We start from the raw sequence: 26,666 nt of genomic DNA, 5'->3' as shown, positions 1-26,666 counted from the left end.
AAGTCTCTGACTATCCATTCTATCTATGCCTCTCATCATCTTGTAAACCTCTATCAAGTCACCTCTCATCATTCTTCACTCCAATGAAAAAAGCCCTAGCTCCCTCAACCTTTCCTCACAAGACCTGCCCTCCAGTCCAGGCAGCATCCTGGTAAATCACCTCTGCACCGTCTCTAAAGCTTCCACATCTTTCCTATAATGAGGTAACCAGAACCTATCATAATAGTCTAAGATAACATGGTGTGAAGCTGGATGAACACAGCAGGCCAAGCAGCATCAGAGGAGCAGGAAACGTCAAGCTTTCCCGCTCCTCTGATACTGCTTGGCCCGCTGTGTTCATCCAGCTACACACCGTGTTATCTCAGATTCTGCAGCATCGGCAGTTCCTACTATCTTTGTGATAATATTCGAAGAGTATTATAGAGCTGCAGCATAACCTCACAGCTCTTAAACTCAATTCCCCTGCCAATGAAAGGCAACACACCATATACCTTCTTTACAACCCTATCAACTTGGTTAGAACTTTGAGGGATCTATGGACGTGGATCCGAAGATCCTCCTGTTCCTCCATACTGCTGAGAATCCTGCATTTTACCCTGTGTTCAGCATTCAAATTTGATGTTTACAACCTGTCTACCTGAATACAAATGTGATCACAGTTCAGATGATGAGATGACATGCATTATGCACAGCTTCATTCATTCAAAAAGTCAATACACGAAAATTCCAAATATACTTTTTATTGTTCAGAAAAATGAAATCTAAAACTGTGTACAAGGACATTTATACAAACTTTAAAATTAGCCAAGAAGCTGATTCCAGGAATTTTCCATATAACCAATATAAAATTTCTGCTTATTCTGATAAAACAATATTTTCCAGTGTAGAGAAATGATAGATTACAAACTTATCAGACCATGTCCATGGAACATACGGGTTAGCACAATAAATGACAATGTCATTTAGTCTACCCACGTCTCTGCAGAACTATTCATTTCTTTCCCAAAGCAGTAGAAAAAGGAAACAATAAACCCCACAAAGTGAAAATAAATTCAATAAAAGCTACTCATATGACAGAAGAACTGAAGCATTTTATGCCTTATTCTTAATTCTGCTCCTGACACAGTCAGTTGCATTACAAAAAAAATTGCATTCAATGCTGTTATATTCAAGATTTATTGTTTAAAATAATACTTAACAAAAACAAAAACCTATCAATGCATTAATGTTTTTGAAATTATATATTCAACTAGAGATATGTACTTCCCATGTAAATATTTTTTAAACACCAGTCTTCACAGGACAAGCTCCACTTGATTTTTTTAAAAATCACACCAGTATTGTTTTGCAACAAAACATTTTTTGTTTTATTACAAAATGAAGTGAGGAGAAAACTTTTATTTGTAAGTTTTTTTCAGTTATTTCTCTTAGTCTGGCCTGAAAATGGATTTACATCATCATGAGTTTCTTCACCTTTCATTTACCCACACTGACTTTCAAATTAAAGTTACATTGTTAAATCCTGTTAATTAATCTTGTTTTTAAGATAAATCTTGATTTTAAAAAGTAGAGACCGGATTTAAAACAAGTACCCAGATAGATGAGGAGCTGAAAAGTGGCAAGTTTAAAATAAGCTAAACTTAGGTAGATCTTGAAAGTTTGGAAGACAAATGGATAACGTAATATGGTATTTCAGTTAGTAAAGCTTTCACAAAGGGATTGCTTTAGATTGCCATTTCCAATAAATTAGCTCTGTTAATTAAATTCACACCAATTTCTTTTGATGCAGAAAGTACTAACGTGAAATACAAGCAGAAAGTAAGGTCAAGTTCTCAGGCAAAGTAGTTTCCAGTGCTGTTACACCATAATTAAATCAGTAAAAATAGCCATCTGATTTTAACTGCGCAATAAACAAGTTATTCTATTGACTTAGGGTTAACACGTCCATTCCATTTCTGTTTCAAATGCAGCCTTACTGATAATACATTGATTTTACGTTTTATTCAAATGAGGCATTTAAAGTATTTGGATATGAAAATACTTTAAGTATTAATTTTTAGTGGAAAAAATTAACATAATGAAATTAGTCTGATAGCTGATTATCTCTTCACGTGTTTCAAAACTAAATCACAGCCCATGTATAATTTGCTACTAAGGTACAGATTACTTGATCTAGAACGCTTTCATTTCCACTATACTGTTGACTGAGCAATGGGCATGTCCTTCATGGACAAACTTCATAGATCTGGGTTTAGTAGTAATGAAGGACATATAAAACAAGTGATAACAGCTTTCACTTTCTTAGCTCAAAGTCATGTATAGCATCCATTAGCCTTTTGCTGAAATCTTCCTTCATTTATACATTTTAGTCAATTCAAGTAACAAATGGTTAGAAATGAAGGTATTTGTCTCTCAATAGTCCAAAAAATAACATGGGACAATGGTCAGATAACCTCAGAATGCAAACTCCAAACTTGATAATAGGGTGGTACAAATTGAACATAATGTTGTGTCATTTTATGCATAAAAAGAATACTTTGTATGTGTTTTTAAGGGGACTTTTGGGGAAAGTAGCTTTATTTTAAATCAACATATAGCTGATAAAATGTCATTGACCTGTAAGGGTAACTGATTCTTCACTGATCTGCTGAGTCATTCTAGGATTTCCTGATTTCTTTTCCCCCAGAACTCCGTCACTGCACCGCTGTTCTGATGTTTACAATCAGAACAACTTTAAAAAAAATAATTGTGGGTTGGATGGACGCCAATTTCAGAATTACTGGAACCCAGGGCACAACATTATCAGCTGGTGAACTTATCACATGATTTCCAGGTTGTTTTGCCAATTAAGTTCTGGCTGTTTAGGAGCCTCTCAGCAGACACACAGTGTTGGCAATGTCACTGCTCAAATGGAAGTAAAAAGAAAACTGGCCCTGACGTCTTTAAAATGGGAGTTTGTATCGACCAATAACTTTTTCTTTCCTTTTAAAGGACTATTATCATTTCCCTTTAAAGCAGCTGGGCTGACAGAACCAAAAAAAATGCTTGCCTTTTATTTCCATTCTGTGTATAAAGATACCCTTTCCACCCCCTCAACTTAACCAAGATTTACCTGACAATGGAGCAACTCCAAAAGCTTGTGATTTCAAATAAACCTGTTGGACTATAACTTGGTGTCGTGTGACTTCTGACTTTGTCCCTCCCAGTCCAACACCAGCACCTCCACATCAAAAAGATTTTAAATAATATCTAAGGCACTTCATACAACATCTTGATTTTTGTAACTTTTAGATTATACAAGATGTCAGTTTTGTATTAGGAATAATCAGCCAAATCCCCCAGTCTGTCCACTTTATAAGGTCTGTAAACTACCGGAGTCTGAATCAATTAAAATAAATAAATAACACTATTAAGAGAGCACTATGAAACAGAAGCACAGCACATACTGAGTTGGAAGGGAAAGACTAAGTTCATCTCGCTATGAAGATTCTTATTCTCCAAACACAATTATTGTACAATTATGTGCCGATTTGCAAAACACCAGAGAAACTGGAATGTGGTAAAGATCTCAGTGCAGAAACACTCAAGATAAGATGAATGTCCATGAAAGGGGAAGCAAATAAAAGTGCATTGGAATGAGTTCTTAAGAAGTCACTTTGGACTTGAAACATTAAATGTTTCTCTCTCTACAGATGCAGCAAGATCTGGTGAGTTTCTCCAGCATTGTTTTATTTCAGGTTTCCAGCATCCACAGTTGCTGGCTTTTATAAAAAGAACATGTTTTTGGTTTGTAACTTCCAATTAGAGATTCATATAATAGAAAATCTCATTTAGAAAGACAATAGTGGAATTGAACTTTCAGTAGATTGTCCATATCACAGTGCTTTATGCAGAAGCCATTTTGCAATAAGACAGCAAAAGATATTACATTTGTTTTAAGATATGCTTGTAGGCAACAAATAGAGCACCCGGTAAAGCTGTAAACACTGCAGTTCACTATAGTTGTAGAAACGTCAGCGAACTGTAGGAATGCCTTTTTTTTGCCCCCCCAAAGTCCAGCCTTTACATTCATTACTTTAACATAAGTACGATTCCAAGATATTTAAATAAATTGAAGGCTAATCTCCCTGGGGCTTCCACCTAGTATAACTTTGGCAAAAGGTGGGAGGTTCCCTGGCTAGTTATAGTGAAAGAGCAGGAGAAGGTTTAAGAAATGCACCCCTCTCTCCCCTGTTCCTCCATTATCTCAATGAAATCTTTGCATGCAATCTACTGTGTGTGTTAAACACATCCAGCACACCACTTCAAACTAACCTCTCAGCCACACCAATTAGGTTTCAACACTACACTTTCCTTCCTCTCCTGTATTGGTTTGTGTGCATACACAAAGGGCAATCTTTGAAGAGCTTCACTCAACAGCAAACTCCTGCCCCTCAGATTAGGCATACCATACATCCACACACTACAACAGCATTCACCTGATATTTTAGGATGGACAGAGGCAAAAAGAACTAAAACAAAGCGTGAAACAGTACAGTATTCCTATAGTACAGCATTTCCTGATTTCAGGCAGACTCAAGGTGGCATTTATGAACTAGAGGATGACTACTTGATGTAATTCTTCCCATGAAAATACACCGTTGCTGCCAAAATGGATGCAACACAAAAAGGGATTATGTGAGAGATTTATATGGTTTTTAATTTCTGTATAACACCAGGAAATCCATGTCGAAACCTTTGACAGGAGCTCTTCTTGGACTCAGTTGGAGACCTATGTTATTTGCTCATCCATTTTTGGCATTTGTGGAAAGGTGGTTAGTGCTAATGTACCTTTATCCAGGATTTTGAAGTTTACAGGATGAAAGGGCCTGGCAGATTAAAGGTATAATTCACAAATCGCATTTTACAATGTTCTGGTCCAGGATCATCAAGGCTTCTCAAATATTTGCATTAATGTAAACGCAACAACTGAGACATTGTTTTTCATACTTCCGAGTTATTACTTTAAAGCTACAAAGAGCACCATTTCAAATATATGCACAGTTAGTTTGCAAGTTAAATTAACCCTATGCTAGAGAACAGGATTAAAATGGGAAGAATGCAGTTGAAGAAAATTGTGGCAGGAGAAAGGCCTTCAATCCTGAGAAAAAGTGGGTATCTGTAAACATGTCTCTGCAAGTGGGCAAAAGCTGTAATTCTCCATTATTAGAATAACTGCAAGTACAGGTCAAATGATTGACAGATTGATTAGAATCAAATTGATTAGAATCCAAACATTAATATACCAATATCTTTACATATTGAAAACTTACTTGGCAAGTAAAGCACTATACAAGTCAGCAACTACAAGGCACAACTGAATTGAATATTCCTTAATAAAAGACACTTCATAATAAGTTCATTTGGTATCATGGTTTTGTTTGATTTTGAGGGTGAAGAGAAGGAAATGAGGAATGAAATTTTATAGGGTACAATCAAAAATGGAAAACCAATACCTACAAAGAGACAAAATAGATTTGATAAAATACGAGGGCACTGGGACCAACCACTCAATTTGGATGGTCAGCAGGCAGAAATCAGTTAAATATTAACAGAATGTACAATGTTACATTGTTTGAACTTTAACTGGTTTTATAATCTTGTAAACATTTACATGCCATTATTGCACTGTAGGCATCAATGCAACATTAAAGATCAATAGGCTGGATTTAAATAATAAACTTATGTTTTTAAATTGTGCACATGTACTGATCTTGAAATATACACATTCGGTCTATGAAGCACAGGAAAATTCAGATAGCACTGAAGTGTAAAAAATACAGGGATTCACGTTTAATTTAAAGATTTGGGGCACAATAAGATGAAGATGGTGCATTTTATCAACCCAATGTACATTTAACTGCTGGTCGAGGTTTTGTCAAATAGCAAAACTCACATTTCTACATTGTGATAATATACCTAAATCACTTCACTGGTTTTAGATGTAAAAATTGAGCTAAATAAATCGGGAACGGAGCTAGGTTTCAGCTGGAATTGAAGGAACTTCATTTGCTCCACTGGCATTCTGACAATTAGCATGATGACCATGTACCAACACTTGCTTATTTTAGTGCAGCTCCATTTCTTCTACTTTAATTTCTCATGTAAGTTTCCAAAGTATAATTTAATGACCAATCCATCCCAAGGAACTACAAAAAAAAACAAATTGCACTATTTCTAAGGTGTCTGCAGCCATTCTGATAAACTTTGAATGACCAAAACATAAGCATATACTTCTTCAAAATGTACCAAATATCTCAAATAGAGGCTAGCTTATATTTAATTACTTCCTTTTCTCTCTGCTGCTTCCGGCCTGTTCTCGTGTTCTGTCAACTCACCTGCAATTTTCAAAATAAGTCAAAAGCTACAACTCAACCATACCTGTTCCATGGAGTGCCACAAGATCAGTGATTCTAGCTTAACTTCGTTCTGTTTTGGCTTTTTCTTGTACTTCTCTTTCCAATCATACTTCTCTCATTCATTCTTACCTTACTTTCTAGAGTAGGAGAAGGTTAGTTGGAAAGACACCCTTTCAACCTATCCAAGGTAAATGATATATACTTTATATAAATATTTTCTACATAATAGTGTTTTCATTCAGTGAGGTCAAAATGCATTAGCTGACTTACTAGTAGTAACAGCAGTCAGATATGTTTAAATCAGCAGCCTGGGTCTGGGTTGTGAAAATGCACGTCTCCAATTGATCTGATATGGTTTCACAGTAGTTGCAGTTATTCAAGACTTGAAGACATGTACAGCCCGGATAACAAACTGCCTGCAGATGGGGCACTCACTCATGCGCTTCCCACACTTGGTACATGTGACCATATGGCCACACTCAAGCAGCACACAGTCAATTGGAGAGTCCATGCAAATTTTACAGAGATTCTCTTCGACACCCAATGATTCATTCCCACCTAAACAAAGAAAAGAATAGTTAGTTATCGGAAAATGCCATCATTATGGTGCAGACTGCAACCATCGAATAGCAAAGAGGTTGAAACTGAAAATGAAAATATGAACTTTTGTCAAAGTCAGAATGTCAAACTTGAGGAATGAAATGCTTTCTATTTATAGTTTTCACCTACAGTCTCAACATTAACAAATTATCTGCCTAAATCAAGGCATATAAGCAGAGAGTGCTGTCTTGTCACTGATCTCAGTCTGTCACCACAATTTTAGTTTGTTAATCGAACATCACATTCCACAGATTAGCTCTGGCCAAAATAGAGGAGCACAAACAAAACTGCAAGGACACCAATATTTTACCCAAATTTTCACCTCAAGGTTCTGAGTTTGAAGTCAGCCAACTTAACTCTCTAATGGCTACAGATGTTCAAGTTAAGAGTTTGTCCAGCTTCAACCCAGAACAAAACTAACAACATTTCAACACCGATCAGTATTAACAATGCAGACCACAGGCTTGCTTCTGTTACAAATGGAAAGCTTACACTGGGACATTGATAATATTTTTCCACAGTTCCCATTAGAGCCCCCAATCATCAGGATCAAGGATCCTTTCAGTTTGTATCAAAAGGACAATATTAGACAAATGTTGGGTGCAAATCTAGAAAATAATCAAATTTATTGCATCTGCATTTCTTCCTTGGGAACAGAACTCTTCAAGTAAGGCTACAATTGATAACAGACTACAGCATAGCCAGTTTTCAAATGTTTCTGAAGGATGAATACCCAAAGTGGCCAATCTCCTCCAAATTAATCTGTACCTATTTATGACAAGTTTATGGGATTATTATGGGGTTAATACAAATTATTACCCCGTTGTGTTTAGTACTCAAACTGTCAAAAGAAATTAGATTCAAAATAGGCATATACCAAACAACAAAATGAAATATCAATCATAGTTATCTAACAATATAGAAATCCTCTTACCTTGATTCTGAAGATCTTTTTGTTCATTATATAGCCTTGTCACTCGCTCCATCAGCTCCCACTTTTCACAACACCCTTTGTAATTTACAAAATTTCGTGCTAGTATTTCTTTTAGCTGACGTACTGTAAGAGCTTCAATATCTTCTATGCAAGTCAGATCTGACAGGGAGGCTCGGTGCTGTCCTGGGGCAGCGATCTCCTCAGAATCAATGGACTAGGACAAACAAGACCCAAATAGATAGAATTATTGATTACAGGGACTGAGATTTGATATTTAAATTTTCAAGCAAAAACACAATCATTCATTCTGCAAACCAGTAACTATTGGACTAACATTTTGCATTGTACGATAAGGTCTCCCACCTTGATCAAACAAACTTTACAAGGTAGCTAATTTACGATTATGGTGAAAAATGATTGCCCCTATTGATATCAAAGCACTTAAAGAGAGCCAATCCCACATTTCATCAAGGAATGGAGTTCGCTTAAACCAGGTTGTGGCTGCTATCCTGGCATGTCAAGTAATTAAGACGATAGCAAGATAAGAAAGTGTGGAGCTGGATGAACACAGTAGGCCAAGCAGCATCTTAGGAACACAAAAGCTGACGTTTCAGGCCTAGACCCTTCATCAGAAAAGGGGAGGAGGAAGAGGGTTGTGAAATAACTAGGGAGAGGGGGGAGGTGGATCGAAGATGAATAGAAGAGAAGATAGGTGGAGAGGAGAGTATTGGTGGTGAGGCAAGGACGGGATAGGTCAGTTCGGGGAGGACGGACAGGTCAAGGGGGTAGGATGAGGTTAGTAGGTAGGAAATGGAGGTGCGGCTTGAGGTGAGAGCAATGACAGGTTAGGGAGGCGGGGACGAGCTGGGCTGGTTTTGGGATGCAGTGGGGGGACGGGAGATTGAGAGGCTTGTGAAATCGACATTAATACAATTGGGCTGCAGGGTTCCCAAGCAGAATATGAGTTGCTGTTCCTGCAACCTTCGGGTGACATCATTGTGGCACTGCAGGAGGCCCATGATGGACATGTCATCAAAGGAATGGGAGGGGGAGTTAAAATGGTTCGCGACTGGGAGGTGCAGTTGTTTATTGCAAACCGAGCGTAGGTGTTCTACGAAGTGGTTCCCAAGCCTCCACTTGGTTTTCCCAGTGTAGAGGTAGCCACAACAGGTACAGAGGATGCAGCATACCACGTTGGCAGATGTGCAGGTGAACGTCTGCTTGATGTGGTAAGTCATCTTGGGACCTGGGATGGGGGTGAAGGAGGTGGTGTGGGGGCAGGTGTAGCACTTCCTGTGGTTGCAGGGAAAAGTGCCGGAAGTGGTGGGGTTGGAGTGGAGTGTGGAGCAGACAAGGGAGTCCCGGAGAGTGTGGTCTCTCTGGAAGGCAGACAAGAGTGGGGAGGGAAAAACGTCTTTGGTGGTGGGGTCGGATTCTAGATGGCAGAAGTGTCGGAGGATGATGCGTTGTATCTGGAGGTTGGTAGGGTGGTATGTGAGGCTGAGGGGGATTCTCTTTTGGCGGTTATTGCGGGGCCGGGGTGTGAGGGATGAGTTGCGGGAATTGCAGGAGACATGGTCGAGGGCGTTCTCAACCATTGCAGGGGGAAAGTTGTGGTCCTTGAAGAACGAGGACATCTGGGATGTACGGGAGTGGAATGCCTCATCCTGGGAGTAGATGCAGCGGAGGCAAAGGAATGGTAATAGGGGATGGAATTTTTGTAGGAGGGTGAGTGGGAGGAGGTGTATTCTAGGTAGCTGCAGGAGTCAGTGGGCTTGAAATGCATATTCTTTTCTAGGTAGTTGCCTGAGATGGAGACAGAGAGCTCCAGGAACGTGAGGGATGTGTTGGAGATGGTTCAGGTGAAGTTGAGGTTGGGGTGGAAGGTGTTGGTGAAGTAGATGAATTGTTCGAGCTCCTCTTGGGAGCACGAGGCGGCGCCGATACAGTCATCAATGCAACGGAGGAAGAGGTAGGGATTTCATAAGTTTCAAAATCTCCCCTCTCACCACTGCATGCCAAAACCAGTCCAGCTCAACCCCACCTCCCTAACCTGTTCTTCCTCTCACCTATCCTCTCCTCCCACCTCAACCCGCACCTCCATTTCCTACCTACTAACCTCATCCTGCCCCCTTGACCTGTCCGTCCTCCCCGGACTGACCTATCCCCTCCCGACCTCCCCACCTATCTTCTCCTCTATCCATCTTCAATCCGCCTCCCCCTCTCTCCCTATTTATTCCATAACTCTCTCCCCATCCCCCTTTTCTGATGAAGGGTCTAGGCCCAAAACGTCAGCTTTTGTGCTCCTAAGATGCTGCTTGGCCTACTGTGTTCATCCAGCTCCACACCTTGTTATCTCAGATTCTCCAGCATCTGCAGTTCCCATTATCTCTAATTAAGACGACAGGTTGGGTTTTAATCAAGTGTGGGTTAAGAGACAGTTCAGATATAGTGAAATCGAATTTAATTAATTTTATACAAAAACATCAGATAAAGATTGCAGTGAAGGAGGTGTTCTGCCTCTGAAGCACTTTGAAAAGTGCAGTAATCTCGGGCGACCACAGGCGAAGTGAGCATCTGCACTTTCAGGGGTTTTAGCTGCGAGCTGTTGAGCTGGAGTCTACAGTGCAGATAAGGCAAGGCATCAGGAAGGGGTCGGGGAGATTACTTGGCCAATTTGACCAAGGACACAATCACATCTCTTCGTTTAGGTAACAATTTGTAACATTTAGGTAACACGTGATCTTCATAAAATGACTTGGATGGTGATCTTTATAACTGACTTGGATGAGGAAGTGGAACGGTGGGTTAGTAAGTTTGCCGATGACACGAAAGTTTGGGGAGTTGTGGACAGCGTGGAGGGCTGTTGTAGGTTGCAATGGGACATTGACAGGATACAGAGCTGGGCAGATAGAATTCAACCCAGAAAAGTATGGAGTGATTCATTTGGAAGGCTGAATTTGAATGCAGAACACAGGGTTAATGACTGGATTCTCAGCAGTGTGGAGGAACAGAGGGATCTTTGAGTACACATCCGTAGATCCCTCAAAGTTGCGACATAAGTTCATAGGGTTGTAAAGAAGGCGTACGGTGTGTTGACTTTCATTGGCAGGGAAATTCAGTTTAAGAGCCATGAGGTTATGGTGCAGCTCTATAAAACTCTTGGTAGACCACACTTGGAATATTATGTTCAGTTCTGGTCACCTCATTATACGAAAGCTGTGGGAGCTTTAGAGGGTGTAGAGGAGATTTACCAGGATGCTGCCTGGACTGGAGGGCAAGTCTTGTGAGAAAAGGTTGAGGGAGCTAGGGCTTTTCTCATTGGAGTGAAAAAGGTTGAGGGGTGACTTGATAGAGGTTTACAAGATAATGAGACGCATAGACAGAGTGGATAGTCAGAGACTTTTTCCCAAGGCAGAAACGACTATATGAGGGGGCATAATTTTGAAGTGATTGGAGGAAAGTATAGGGGAGATGTCAGAGGTCGGTTCTTTACACAGAGAGCGGTGGGTGTGTGGAATGCACTGCCGGCAGTGTTAGTGGGGTCAGCTACATTAGAGACTTTTAAGCAATTCTTGGATAGGCACATGGAGGATAGTAAATTGTAAGGTATGTGGGGTAGTATGATCTTAGTAGGATAATAGGTCAGCACAACATCGTGGGCTGAAGGGTCTGTACTGTGCTGTACTGCCCTATGTTCTAATTTACATCTGGTTAATGGTCAGGGACAGCATGATTGATTTAGGTAGGCAAGGGGAGCACAGATGCAGTCGTGGAGGAGGTTCAGCCTTCATCATTGTCCAACAGGTACAAGGTATGCAGTATTGCTTTGAACGAAGCAAAGATTTCATGGAGGAGGAGAAGACTAATTTCGGCTTTTTGACAAAACAAGGTCATTCAATTAGGTACAGTGAAAAGGTATCTGATAGTGGTTAGAGATGGCTTAGCCAGATGATAACATTTCCTGAACCTGAGACTGAGAGTTTTGAAGCTCTGCTCACGTGCAGGGTTAAGGACACGTCTTGCAGCTGAAAGAACCTGGAGTAACAGGAGGAACCAATTGCTGTGTCCACCTAGAAACTAATGACTGAGGTAGTACAGGGACTGGTGTCCAAAAGTATAAAACAAAATTTCAAATGTAATAATCATTCAACTATTATCTCTGATTCTCAGAAATGAGAATGCAGACACACAAGTTTAAATGTGGATGAAAGATTGGTACAGCAGGAAAAGGCTTTGATAAATAAGCCACTAGTACAACAACAATGGAAGGAGGCAGCAGGTCTTTTGGGTCGGGCTCCACTGTATTCATAACTCAGATATCGAATGAGCTTCTACTCAATACAGGTGAGGGAAGGTTCAGATGAGGGTACAATTCAAAGCCGGAACAGAAAAGCCAAGACCACAGAAGGGCAGTAAATTAGCTGAAACCTAAACAAATGATGTCAGGATCATATAGAATTTTATAATACTAGTGGGGCAATAATGACCAAGGCCACATCAGGGAAAATAATGGGAAGGGAAAACGATAGGGTCTATGCCTAAAAATGGTGCTAAGAGTATAAATGAATTTAAAATATTGCTGAGATGTGATTGCAGAGTGACCAATGTTAGGAAGTAAATATTCTAGGTTACTTGACTTTTGCAAAAGAGGCAAAATTGCAAATAAAAGAGAGGTGAGAAAGCCCTGACATTAAAGGCTGACATAAATGGAAGAATAATCTTCCCTCATCGCTAAAAATCTTTATTCGGGACAACATCATTGTAAGACTCTTCTGCAATCATATCCCTCCAGGAATGAGATATTTAGGACTCTAGCTGCAATCTAATACTTATGCAATTATAACAGTGTCCTTGCTCTTATATGCTGGATTCCAAGAAAGGGTATTCTAGATAAAAACCAAAAGAACTGTGGGTGCTGTAAATCAGGAACAACAACAGAAGTTGCTGGAAAAGCTCAGCAGGTTTGGCAGCATCTGTGAAGAACAAAATCAGAGTTAACTTTTCAGGTCCAGTGACCCTTCCTCTGAACTGTCCTACTTCCTCAGTTCTGAGGAACGGTCACCGGACCTAAAACTCTGTTTGCTCCTAAAAACTGAACCTAGAGGTGGCTGAGTGGAACAGAAGACATTGGGCATTGGGTCGTCCATCACTGGTTGACTCAGAAATAAAGGCAGAGACCCAGGTGAAACATAAGTCCTGAAGGAAACGTTAGATATAACAAGAAACTAGGGTCAACACACAAAAGGAACCCTGGGTCAGTGACCCAGCGACAGAACAAAGAATCTCAATGCAGAGGTCGATCACCTCATGTCTTAACAGACAGTATTCCCTACAAGTTGAAAGTGTTTGCATTTTGTTAATATGAATGAATGTTGCAATAAAGCATATTTAATGCTTGGTTAACTAATCCATACCTCATTAGTTGTGCAAGTTAATAATGAGACAGGGGTTAGCAAGGGAAAAATGTGGTCCATGATTAATGTTTAAATTGTAAATAAGGGTCACTATGAGCCCATGAAAAGAGAGGCGGCTAAGGTGGAAAACTGGGTTAAAAGGTTAAGTCAGTGGAGTTACAGTGGCAGATCTATATGGAGATATTTAATAACCGAACATTTATTGCAGTGAGAAAGAAAGGCTCTTGGAGATAAGAGGGCCATCTGTAACAAAATGTGCAAGATAAGATAGGCTAAGTTGAAAGAAACATTAAATCTACAAGGAGTAGTGGTTGGTCAGGGGACTGAGCAGACAAAAAATTGACAAAGTATGGCTAAAAATACAATAAAGAGGCAGAAAGCAGAGTAAGAAAGAAAATATCTAGCAATGTGAAAACTGAAAGCAAGAGATTTTACAAGTATTTGAATAGGAAATATTTAACTAAAATCTTATACTGGTCCTCTAGAAGGAGTATTTGTGGAATTGATCATGAAAATAGAAATAGCAGAGGCTTTGAACAGGTAGTGTATGTCTGCTTCATGCCAGATGATGGAGAAAACTTCCCAAAGATAACGGAAAATCAAGAGGTGATAATGAGGGCTAAACTTAAGACGATCACCACTGCCAGGCAAACTAGTGAACCCAAAAGGCTGAAAAGTCCTTAGGATCAGATGACCTGCATCCTAAGGTCTTAAAGAAAGTAGCAGTGCAGATAGTGAGTGCATTGGTTATAATTTTCAAAATTTCTTTAGGTTCTGGAAGAGTCCCATAACTGCCAAATCTTAAAAAATGTAACATTTTATTCAAGAAAGTGAGGGCAGTAGGCAGGAAACTACATGCCAGTTAGCCTAACATCTGTCATAGCAGAGGTGTTTAAATCAATATATTATAAGCAGGATACTTAGCAATTAATGACTTGATCAGACAGAGTCAATATGGCTTTATGAAAGGGAAATTGTGTTTAAACAATGGGCTAGAGTTTTTTGACACATTCACAGCAGAACCATTAGATTAGTATACTCGAATTTCCATAAAACAGTTGTTAAGATACCACAACAATGCAGCTACACAAGACAAGAGCTCATGGAGAAGGGGTAAATATATTGTCATGAATAAAAATTGGTTTATTCATGGGAAGCAAACAGTAGGGAGAATTGGGTCATTTTCAGATTGATAAACTGCAACCTTTGGACTGCCACAGGGAACAGTACTGGTCCTGAACAATTTATAATCTGTATCAACAACTTGGATGAGAGGACCAAATGTATGGTTGCTAAATTTGCAACCGATACCAAAAATGAGTGGCAAAGTAAATTGTAAAGAGGATTTGCAAAGACTTCAAAGAGATATAGATAGTAAATGGCAAAAGAAGTCAGACAGAGTATAATGTGGATAAATGTGAACTTGTCCAAAGTTAGTATTCAGGCACACAACAATTTGCAAGGTGAGTGGGATACAAGTTTAGGAAGGTTTACAGCAGTTGTATGAGGCCACATCCAGAGCATTCCGTACAGGTCTATTTTTGTTATTTAATTTTAAAAAATGCAATTTGTCTAGGATGCAAAGTTCATAGGCCTCATCCGTGGACTGAAGTATGATTCTTATGAAGTAAGTTGAACACGTTACGTCTACATCTTCTGGAGTTTAGAAGAGGTGGAGGTGATCTTATTGAAACATGCTAAACCATGAGGGGCCTGGATAGTGTGGACAATACAAAGGTGTTTTCTCTTGTAGGGGAGCCTTAATGAGAGGTTTCCCTTTTAAGACACCAATAAGAAGGAAATATTTTTTTCTCAGGGGGTCTTTAAAGATGGTAGTAAAGATAAAGGAAGCTAGATCTTTAAATTTTTTCCCAAGGCTGACTTAGATTTTTGATTGATAACTGAGTCTAGGGTCATGGGGGGGCAAATAAAAAGTACTATTGAGAGATCAGCAGTGATCTTATTAAGCAGCTTGAAGAGGCAAATGGTCTACTCCACATCCAATGTTCCTAAAGGAAAGCATCTTTTATTCCTTCTGGACCATTTCAAGGTTCCTGTTTCTCTAAACTTTTCAGAACTGTGCCTTTGCCTTTCTTGTTCTCCCCAAATGCGTTCCCTTACACTCCTCTCAGTGAATTCTATTTGAAACTTATCAAAGCCCCTAATAAGTCCATTGATATATTCTTGTAATCTACTTCCTTTCTTCATCATTATCAACCACAAAGACAATTTTCATAGAATCTGCAAACTTCTTGGTCATGCTTTCTCTGTTATACCCATTCATTGATGTCATAGAATCAGAAAGTCACCAAGACGTGCTGCATAGAAACAGACCCTTTGGTCTAACTTGTTCATGCCAACCAGACATCCTAAATTAATCTAGTCCCATTTGCCAGCATTTGGCCCATATCGATCTAAACCCTTTCTGTTCATTTATCCATCTAGATGCCTTTTTAAATGCTGTAACTGCACCAGCCTCTATCACTTTCTCTGACAGCTCAGTCCATACTGGCACCACCCTCTACCTGAAAATATTGTCCCTTAGGTCCCTTTTAATCTTCCCCCTCTCACTTTAAATCTATGCTTTCCAGTTTTGGACTCCACTATTGTAGGAAAAAGGCCATGACTGTTCACCATATCCATGCCCCTCATGATTTTATAAGCCTCTAAGATCACCCCAGTCTCAATGCTCCAGAGAAAACCCGACAACCTACTCAGCCCCTCCCTATACCTCAAAGCCTCCAACTGTGGCAACAACCTTGTAAATCTTTTCTGAACCTTTAAAGTCCAAGTTTTACAACAACATGCTGTGTAAAGGGTCCTTAGCTAATGAGACTGAGAAACATAAATGCAATTAAAATTAAAAATAGAAGACTGGGAAAACTAATGGGATTTAAAAGCTGATAAATCCCCTGGTCCTAATGACTTAAACTACCAGGTTTTAAGTGGTAACAGCAAAGCTGGTGGATTGGTTTTGATCTTGCTGAATTTTCTAGATTGTAGAACCATCATCATGGACTAGAAGACAGCAATATCACAACAGTTCAAGAGTTACAACTGTCAGAAAATTATTAGTTAAGATGATTGGAATCTTGAGATGAATAGCTGCCAAGTTTGAACGCCTGCTGTTTTGTATTAGCACTACAGTGGTTTTCTGTGAAAATCTGTGGGGTGGAATATAATTGATCCTGCTCAATAAAAACAGATCATTTTGATTAAAAGTATGATCAATATAGTACATACAAAATTATTATTTACTTTAGAAAACATCACCACTGGCTATCTTGTACTGGTATCATTTACAGAATTCTAAAAACAAAACAGAACTCAATATAGCACCAAAAGTTAAGATGCAACACACCTCAGTCTCATCCTCCACTTGTGACACAGACTCATTCTGATTCTCCATTGACATTTCTGTGTTCAACTATGTGTGTAAAAACAAGAAAAATTGCATTATACTCATAGTCCAAAATGGTCAATGAAATGAAAATGAAATTGATTCATTAGATTAAAAAAGCTCACAACTAACACTGAAGGATATATCAGTGATCAGATATCATTTGTAATTAGAGTTCACTGCCAGGCCAACATTTTTTCAATTTCTTTGGGAACAACACAAACCATTGATAATGATCTCCACCAGCTGACTCAAGTTATTTAAATAGACTGTTTTACAGTTTTCCCCAGTAAACACAAGACATCACCATTAGCTACTATTTTATTAAACAAAGGAAGTTTGTTATTTCCATACTGGAAGACAACCCCATAAATACATGCACATGATTAATTTCCACTAAAACTTTGTAAAATTAATGAATTTGGTTTGAACATACATCCTTACTCAGTTGTTGTGCTGCATTTAATGGGTTGCAAATCTATAACTTCTCTACAAGACACAGTCAAATGACTTATTGACCAAAATACGACTTAATTGTCATTTCTTCTTCCTACTGCTGATATAGAATTAAGGTTTGGCACAAACACACAAATATAGTTTTTAAATATCTTGTACGACTACTGTTCAGTATCCTAAACTTATGAATTACCAAGTTTGCTTGCCGAGACCGTTCTGGGCTGTTTGCTCCATATGGTGGTGGATCATCCCGTGAGGTAGATGCCGTTGTCCCCATGTGTGTATTTGGAATGAAGTACTGCTGCTCAGGATTGTCCATTCTATAAACAGGAATATGCACATGATGGGTTGGGGCAGTCGGAGGTCGCTGTCCCAGCACGAGATCCACCAAGTCAGATTTCTCCCTGCACATCTCCATTGAAATCTCATGTAGTTGGAGATAATCACGCAAGTCTTTCACTTTCAGTTTCATTAGCTCTCCTCGTTCAAAGTCAGTGGCACGGAATCTTTGACAAGTGTGGCACATTTTGGGACTGTTCTCAGGTTGGACAGAGCAGGCTGTGCAGAAATCCTTCTTACAGTCCACACATACATGCTGGAAAGAAAGGAAGTGTTAATGGCACTGTGCACCATTCAACTTTATAAACACAATTAAAGCCAAATTCTCACTCAGAGTGCTCTGTCTTTCTACTAAGCATTTTGCTAAAATAAACAATAAACTAGTAATGCTAAGAATTGTTTCATTTTCCAACATAATAGTTGATATTCCAGGAGATTATTCATTTGTTAAGCAGGGTTATACCAGTTATTTTAAGAACTAGAGTCATTTTGCAGCTGTGCCCTTTTCTAACAAATTAGGAGAAACAGACATGCAGATCATTTACAGGCAAATAACTTTTGAAACCTTTTTGCAAATTGAAATACACTGATTGGCTTTTGGCATGGAAATAGAAACATAGGCCACAATCAACAGCATTTTAAGAATGTTTTGCATCTGTGGAAAACATAACATTTGCAATGTGGTATCCGTGCCGACAGAAATGCTCTGATATATTACTTACAAAAGATCCACAGCATTGCCCAAACTAAGCAAGTGCTTCATTGTCTTATAGGGATAGAAGTATTATGGTTATGTAGCATGTAATGTATTATCTTTTTGGCACAGTAAAGCAGTGTATTTTTAAGATCATAGATCCACCAGCTGGTGGGTAAACAGTGAGTGAATTTATTTAGGTTTTAATTGTCAACTAGTCTACAGGTCAGATTCCTGGCCTTAAGTGTAATGGTAAAAGTAATCAAGAGATTGTAAACTTTAATATTCCCTGTTCCTGGAGAGTTTTGTTTAACCCATAAGACTGCTGTTGTCTTTACATTTTAAAAAGGTTTATGAATTAAGGCTTTGGCATGTTCTGTTATGGGTTTGTCTCTCTTCATTTTTCCAACTAACATTCCATGTAATCTGCATGGAGGCTCTGAGGATCAGCATATGCTGACACATTGACTTCGGGTTTTGGAAGTCAACACTGCACATGAACCTCAGAGGTCCACACACCAAACTGTATTGGTCGCAATCCTCCAAATGTTTCTCTAAAGCTCCCCTACCTCTCTCTCTTTCTGTCATCTTCAGCCAGTTTGGCACCAAGTCTAAGACAATATTAGAAGGAAAAGAATGCATGACTTCCACATCCCAACTGTATTACTATAGAATCCCCTGTGCTGCACTTGATGTGAATTAGAAGCTTTGCTACTGCATGGTGCCAAGGTTTCTAAAACAGGGTATAGATGTGAAATAACTCCACACAGACTGATATCCCGTCACCAGGTCACCCTGTGTATACATGTGGAAAACCCTTGATGCTGATCCAGCTCCCTCAGAGCCAGCTCTCAGAGTGGACAGGATGTCTGATACTCCAGTTTATCTGTTAGCCAGGACTCCCTGACTGAATCTGATAAGCAGCCCCAATCAGGGAACTCATTCTATGAGATCCACTTAGCTGACCTTGTTACAATACTACAATTACCAATCTCATTTAAAGAAAATCTTCCTAAGAATGCAACCCAGAGATTCTCTAGCAATTTTCTATTGATTACAGACAATGAAACAAGCTAGAGGTTTCCTAATAGCAACTGGATAAACAGCGCTGTTGTATGGATGAACAAAGAAAAAGAATCCAAGTATTAAGAGGAAAAATGATGGTCTCCACATCATCCTCAGCACCTTTCTTAGAAAGCAAGAGGTTCACTTCATCACAAAGAATTTGCAAATACATTTTTAAGGATTTGGCATACAATGGCCTGGACTACCTATGATAATAAGGGTGAGGCTTGTGAGTGTTTTCGTTATTAAAGAACAAACCAATACTTTCAGATCAGACTCTGCAGTGTCGGGAATAATTCTCAATTGCCTGATTATGGAGCAACAGTTGCTTCCTCCATTCATATGAGTCCCACATACTGTGGAAGATTTCTAATCATAAGTTCCTGTGTAAAAGCCTAAAAAATGTTTGTGGGCAACTTAAAAGAGTAATGAATAGTTAGCACAGTTTATTTTTTGATGACTGCTAGGGAGAACAAACATTTTGTGTAGCTATCATTGCTTTCAAAGTCTAGGACTAAAGAGACTTTTGTAATTTCATTTCATGTCTGTTTAGCAAACAAAACTTTTTTTTCCATATGTAGGGTTAAAAAGGGTTTTAAGTTAAGGTTCAAATCTGTTTTGAATTAATTGGGAAAACCAATTACAATTTTCACAGCCTGCCAAAAGTACTGTGCTATTTTTAACACTGCACAGTTGGCAGGACAGTTTTGAAAGGAACATCAGTTCCAATCCTAGGCTCTATAGGTTGGTTAAATTTGCATATTTAAAGCATTAACAAAGACACTTAGTCAATTTTTTCCCCACAAGAGAGTTTTTTTTTGAATCAGTTGAATCGTCGTTTAAAAAAAGCAAAAACTGTAGATGCTGGAAATCTGAAAGTAGGAAGTGTTGGACAGCCTGCACAGTCTGGGAGCATGTACGGAGAGAGAAAGAGTTAAATGTTTAAAAATAAATTCCATCAGAAACACCTCACACGACAAAAAGCAGCATATTTTGGGGCGTTTCAGAAACAGCTTTAAGCGCGCTGGCACATGAAATACAGATCACTGCTGAACTGAAGAGTTATCACATGCATGAAGCTATCCATGTTAGTAAAAGTACATAAAAATGTACACTTAAAGTGTAAATGTTTCCAGCATTGCTAAACATGGTTAGCATGTACTAGGGTGGTCATATAGTCGGTATAACATAGATTCCAAAACCAGAAACAAGTATCTACCATGAAAGTTTGCCAACAATCTGGTCTTCAGTCATTAAAGTCATCCCTGCGTACATATCAGAAGAAAACGTGCTAATATAAAGAGCAACTATTTTAATTTAATTCAATAGCTTTTTAACCTTTTAGATGCAGACATATTCCGGCTGCAACCTCTACCTATCTCCCAGATCTCATTTAGGACCGCTATCTGACCACACACAAATTCTACTTTGAGACCACTTGCTACGTCCGAGTCAGAAGAGGAACACATTCCTGATCTGCAACTGGAGTTGAAATGTTTAAACATCACCACAAGCTATCTCAGGGTTAAGAGATAAGCCAGTTTCCTGTGAACTACACAGACAGCTCGTTTCGCTCACTTTATCTGTGCTGATGGACGAAGAGCTATTCAGCTTACTCCAGCTTTCGCATCTTGTTCTGCTACCCTGTAAGTTGTTACAACCAGGTTAGGAGGTGTGGATTGGCTCCCTTCCTATGGCCACAGCGCAAAAAAAACATTCTTTTAGCAAGCAACTAAATCACACTCTGAAATGTTAGATTTCAGCCTGAAATCATAGTTTTTTATCCTTAGCAATTGTGAAATTTATAGTTTTATTTTAAATTCTCAGTGAATAGATGTTTAATCAATTTGCTTTTTCATAGGTGTTATTTTTCAAGAGGCTGAGGGAAGTTGGGGGGGTGTGGGGAGCATGAGTGTGAGTGACAGCATAAGCAAGAGAAACAAACTCTTCCAGTTGTGTTACTGATTAAGTTTTCCTTTTTTGCCTTTGCCAAAAGTCACTGCCTGAATTTAGTTCACTTGTGCATTCCCTGGTAATGGAAGTAGGCTCTTCTGATCTACTTTGTCTAGGCCTCAACTTTTTGTTTTAAGACAACTTAATTAAATCTACCTTCAACCTCATTATTCAACTTTCCAGGGAGAATAACCTCAACCTCTCCATTCCCTGTGACGTGCAACCAATCTTGAACCTTTTCTGCATACTCAAGAAAGCCTTTGCACCGTTTCTAAGGTGCATTTGCCAAAATTACAGGCAACACTCCAATTGAGGAACCTGTGCTTTATAAACATTTATCATTACTTTTGTATTGATGCTTCCATTTATAAAGTCCATGATGTCATCTTCTTTATTCACTGCTAATTCAACCTGTCCTGCCACCTTCAATAATTTGTCCACATCCTTCCAGATATTTCTGCTCCTGCACCTGCATCTGGGTTGTGCCCTCGATATTATAATGCCTATCTTTGAAATTCATATCAAAAAGAAATCTAACCTGCCTCACCTCTCTGCATTGATTTCATCTACCACATCTACTCATTCTGCCAGTCGTCTATGTCTGTTTTAAATTTTACCTCTCTATCCTCGCTTTATTCCAAGTCTTGTAACACTTAAATTGACATTATGCCCTCCACACAACATTCACTTCAAGCTAGGTGGCTATACATATTTATAACAATTCACAGTCTATGAATATTGATTGGCACACAGACACCTTTCGCAACACTGATTTCCCATTTGGAAGTCGTTGCCGTGCAGAGAGCCTGGCAGTTGTGCGGAAGAAATTACATTAGCAGGAAGGCTGCCCATATGCATATGTTTTATTTTTAATAAAGCAGCATTCCTAGTGTCAATTCTTTTGGACCATTGCCACACTCGAGTACTGAGAGCATTTCTGGGCACCACACCTTAAGAAGGGAGTATTGACATTGGAAGGAGTACAATGTAGGTTTCAGTCCTCTACATGCTCTATATGCAACCACAGAAATCCATAAACATTATCAAGAAGAAAATATCAATTCTCCTCAATCAAAAACTACAGCATGGTTGTACCCTTTCTCAATTATACCAATTACTACTTTGAAGTATGTTTCTCAACTTTTATTCAGGGTCTTCAGTACACAAGTATTTCTGGGACACCAACAGCACAGTTCAGAATCTATAAGTAGTATGGGAAAAATTGCTAGTAACTACAGCTGCAGATGGATTGACTTCTTGAACATGGATTCTCCTTTCAAAAGAAACGTTTAGAGAATGATTAATTCTCATGGGATTCTCCCATTCACCTAATTTGATACTACTGGAAGCTGTATGAATAAAGTTTTTGCCACCATTTCTCCACAATTCCAGTTGATGTTACAGTGGGAGAGTGGGTGGGGGTGGGAACTTCTGCAAGGTTCTCCGAAGTGCTCTGTAAATTACAAAGACGATTTGCCACATATATGAACACATGATGAAGTGTTGATTACAGAATGATATGCTAAAGCTAGAATGATCCTCAACTACAACAGAACGTGCCACTCAGCCATTCGTCAAACATTAATTGTGCAATGTAGGGGAAACCTACATGCCACTTCCTTATTGGACTGAGGGGTTCTAAGTAACTATGCCATTCGGCATGTTACACATTTAAAAACAAAAGAACGAGACTCCATCCCAAACCAATGAAATTAGGAACATTTATGAAGGGAATTTGAAAAAAGGCTTGGACCTGCATAGCACTTTTCACAAGTTCCCCAAAGCATTTTCCAGCTAATGAAATACTTTCAGTGTGCAGTATATGAAACATGGCAATTAATTTGCACACAGCAAGCTCTTACAAACAGAAATTTGACCAGATTTAATGTTGTATCAGAGATAATAGGAACTGCAGATGCTGGAGAATCTGAGATAACAAAGTGTAGAGCTGGATGAACACAGCAGGCCAAGCAGCATCTTAGGTGCACAAAATGACCAGACTGTTTGCCTGAAACTGTTGTGGCCACAACTCTACAGGGGAAGGGGGAAGAATTCATATAGAAACTGAAGTGCTAGTGTCTTTATTGTTTGTTGTGTCACGGAGCTGCCTGCACCAACGATGGCACCAAGAATCATAAAGCCAATGAGTTAAATTCTAGAATTAGGCCCAATTCTCTCTTTCCTTATGCTCATATATATGATCACTCATTCATGAATGGTTGTTTTCCTGCAGGTTAGAAGGACAGCACTGACTATTTCTGAAGGTCATCTCCTGTACAGATTATTTCAGGATCTGGTTGCACAAACCCAGCTCCATTTTAAAGCAAGATAATAAAATGTGAGGCTGGATGATCACAGCAGGCCAAGCAGCATCTCAGGAGCACAAAAGCTGACGTTTCGGGCCTAGACCCTTCATCTGATGAAGGGTCTAGGCCCGAAACGTCAGCTTTTGTGCTCCTGAGATGCTGCTTGGCCTGCTGTGTTCATCCAGCCTCACATTTTATTATCTTGGAATCTCCAGCATCTGCAGTTCCCATTATCTCTGATTCCATTTTAAAGCAACAAGGTGTAGACCTGGGTTAACACAGCAGGCCAAGCAGCATCACAGGAGCAGGAAAGCCGACTTTTCGGGAAGCCTCTTCTCAGGATGCCTACCCTGAAGAAGTTACCCTCTCCCCTCCGGAAAAACCTCAGTGGATCTCCCTCTCCCACTGCAATTCTCTCGTAATCTCTTTGACCTTGAAACTGCTCGACCCCGTCCTGAAGCAAACTAGATACTACAGCCACATCACCTTTCTTAGTACCTGCTTACAGAACCAGATCATCCCCAATGGACTACAGTCTACATTCAAGCCTTCCCAATTTGGCCCCAACCATGACAATGTCTACATTCAGAACATTGAGACCCTTCAGAAGCGTTTCTCCCTGCAACATTTCTGAAGAAGTGTCCAGGCTTAAAACGTCAGCTTTCTTGCTCGGCCTGCTGTGTTCATCCAGCTTTAAACCTTGTTGTCTTGGATTCTCCAGCATCTGCAGTTCTTACTATCTCTGAAACCATTTTAAAGCAGTTATTTCGGTTAGAATTTTTTTTATAAAAAAAGAAGAGTTGTGTTTTCTAGAGATGGCGAAAGTTACCTTCTCTTGACAACTTGCCACGTCCACTCCTGGATCCACAGCAGCACACATTCTGAACGAACCAACACAGGAAACTTGGTACATGACATTTGAGTTTCACATCAAGTGTTCAGAAAGCAAAGAATGCATGCCTGGTTGTGACACTATCATGTACAGGTCACATAGATATGCAGATGGAGTTTCAACTGGGTACTGGCAGAGAAGCTTCAGCTTATGGGCACATTTTGATAAAATTTTTGTCAATTTAAGAACATAAGAATTAGAAGCCAGAGGAGACCACTCGTAAGCCTGTTTCACTAACCAATACAAACATGTCCACTTTCATTCCTGCAAATGTTTCAATTCCCTGTCTACTTATGGCTCCTCTAATTACTCTTTCCACCCTATCTTCTAGTTCCTTAAATGCATCTTCCTTCCAGGCCCACTTGGTCAGCTGTATTTGTTTGTGAAAAGGGGGAATTCAAGATACCTGTTATGCCTCTTTCTGAGCAACAACTTTGAATTCCCCCATTCTCCTTTAATTGATCTTTCAATCAACTGGCATCTCCATAGCTCCATCAACACTGCCCATCTATTGGCAAAATCCTAGGAGGCAATAATATCACTGTACTTCTTTCTAGAATGCTAATATATTCATAAACAAGCCATTTATTCCCCATTTTGTAACTTATTGTAGATTACCTCACTAACTAATTTTGACCAGGACTTTGCTGAGAGTTGACAACATCTCTCACATTGGATGTTTGGCTAGGTTGAAATGATTCAATCACCTGCTTTACAAACCATCTTCATGATTCTGTAATCATTATTATAGAGCATACTTTCATGATCCCACCTCATCCTTGAGCTCATCACCTTGTTTTCTCTTGTTTTCCTTAAAATGGTCATCTTCCACCAACCGAGAGGTTCTCAGAGATTCTCTCCCAATAACTAGCAATTTCTCATCTTCCATATTCTAAATCCCTATTCACAGCCTGACTTGTCCTCTTCTATGATTAGCAGTTCTAGTGTTTCTCCTTTCTTTCTCCTCTCATATTCATAGTCACCTCACCGGTCCCATAACTTCGAGCACAGAGACCTCTAATCACTTCTTCATGTCTCTCATCACCTGCAATATTCATCTTCTTTCAACCTCATTTCCTTCTGTACTCCAGAAAATAAAGGAACTACTATAATAATGATAAATGCTAGATAATGAATCTTCCAACACTATAATGCCAGAAAACAAAAAATGCTGGAAATCACAGCAGGTCAGGCAGCACCCACGGAGAGATGGCAAGCTAATGTCTCAAGTCTAGATGACTCTTCAGAGCTCTTATGAAGTGTCATGTAGTCTTGAAATATCAGCTTGCTCTGTCTCCTTGGATGCTGCCTGACCTGCTGTGATTTCCAGCATTTTTTGTTTTCACTACAAGATTCCAGCCTTTGTAATAATTTGCTCCGACTATAACTGCCAGGCAGCACAGTCCTGATCCCTTTTATACATGTACCATTTGTAATCCCAGCCCTCAGATAACATTCTTTAACATTTATTAGCTCATTGTTTAGATTCTTAAAATTAATTAAACTAGCCAATGCAGTATTAACCAAGGAGCTTTAATTTTCTTAAAAGCCACAGATGCACAGTTTATTTTTCGTATTACTGCTGGAAGTCCCTTTGAGCAAATTTGCATATAGCAAGTTTCACTAATCAGCAGTGCGATAATGACTAGACGGTCTGCCTTAATGATACTGACTCAGAGAGATTGGTCAGAACACCAGTGAGACATCTTCAAATAATGCAGTTGGATCATTTATGTCTACTTGAGGGGGCAGAAAACGCCCAGGCTTAATATTTCATTCAGAAGATGCAGCCTCTAACAATGCAGCACTCCCTTTTGTGGTAGCACTGAATTGTTAGTCTACATTGAGAGCACAGCAGTAACCACTTAAGTAATCTTTCAGAGTGGAAGCTTTATAAAGTGAAAAGAGAATTGTTGTAAAAGTGAACTTAACTTGCTGACTGGAATAACAGGTTTGAGCACAAGACAAAGGGAACATGGTCACAAGATTGGTGGGTATACACAACAGAAGTTTCAGTACCAATCAAACTTCTGTGGAAGGGCAATAGTTTCAGCATGAATCTTAAATAAGTTCTGTAATTTGATTCAAACACACAAATCAAAGTAATAGAACACAGTGGCTTCTGCTCAAGATTTAGAAGAATGAAAACCTTCCATTTCCTTCAAAATAAATCAGCTTGAATTTCTCTAAAATGCAAAATTGGTTGTATTTC

General features: G+C 39.3%; 1 protein-coding gene across 2 annotated transcripts in view; it reads right to left on the bottom strand.

Moving 5' to 3' along the window:
• Positions 1–753: 753 nt before the first annotated feature.
• The window catches only part of rffl (ring finger and FYVE-like domain containing E3 ubiquitin protein ligase), an 82,225-nt gene continuing 56,312 nt past the window's right edge, over positions 754–26,666 (bottom strand). For both annotated transcript variants that reach the window (XM_048557367.2, XM_048557368.2), the window contains 4 exons: positions 17,399–17,800; positions 16,711–16,776; positions 7,933–8,146; positions 754–6,956 (listed from right to left, as the gene is read on the bottom strand). In XM_048557367.2, coding sequence (XP_048413324.1) covers positions 6,775–6,956; positions 7,933–8,146; positions 16,711–16,776; positions 17,399–17,800 — 864 coding nt within the window. In that variant the 3' untranslated portion in view covers positions 754–6,774. The remainder of the gene's footprint in view (positions 6,957–7,932; positions 8,147–16,710; positions 16,777–17,398; positions 17,801–26,666) is intronic.

The sequence above is a fragment of the Stegostoma tigrinum genome, chromosome 27 (genome assembly GCF_030684315.1).
Source record: "Stegostoma tigrinum isolate sSteTig4 chromosome 27, sSteTig4.hap1, whole genome shotgun sequence".
In the NCBI taxonomy this organism is placed as follows: Eukaryota; Metazoa; Chordata; class Chondrichthyes; order Orectolobiformes; family Stegostomatidae; genus Stegostoma; species Stegostoma tigrinum.
Note: the sequence above shows the minus strand (reverse complement) of the source record. Positions and strands in the feature narration are given on the sequence as shown.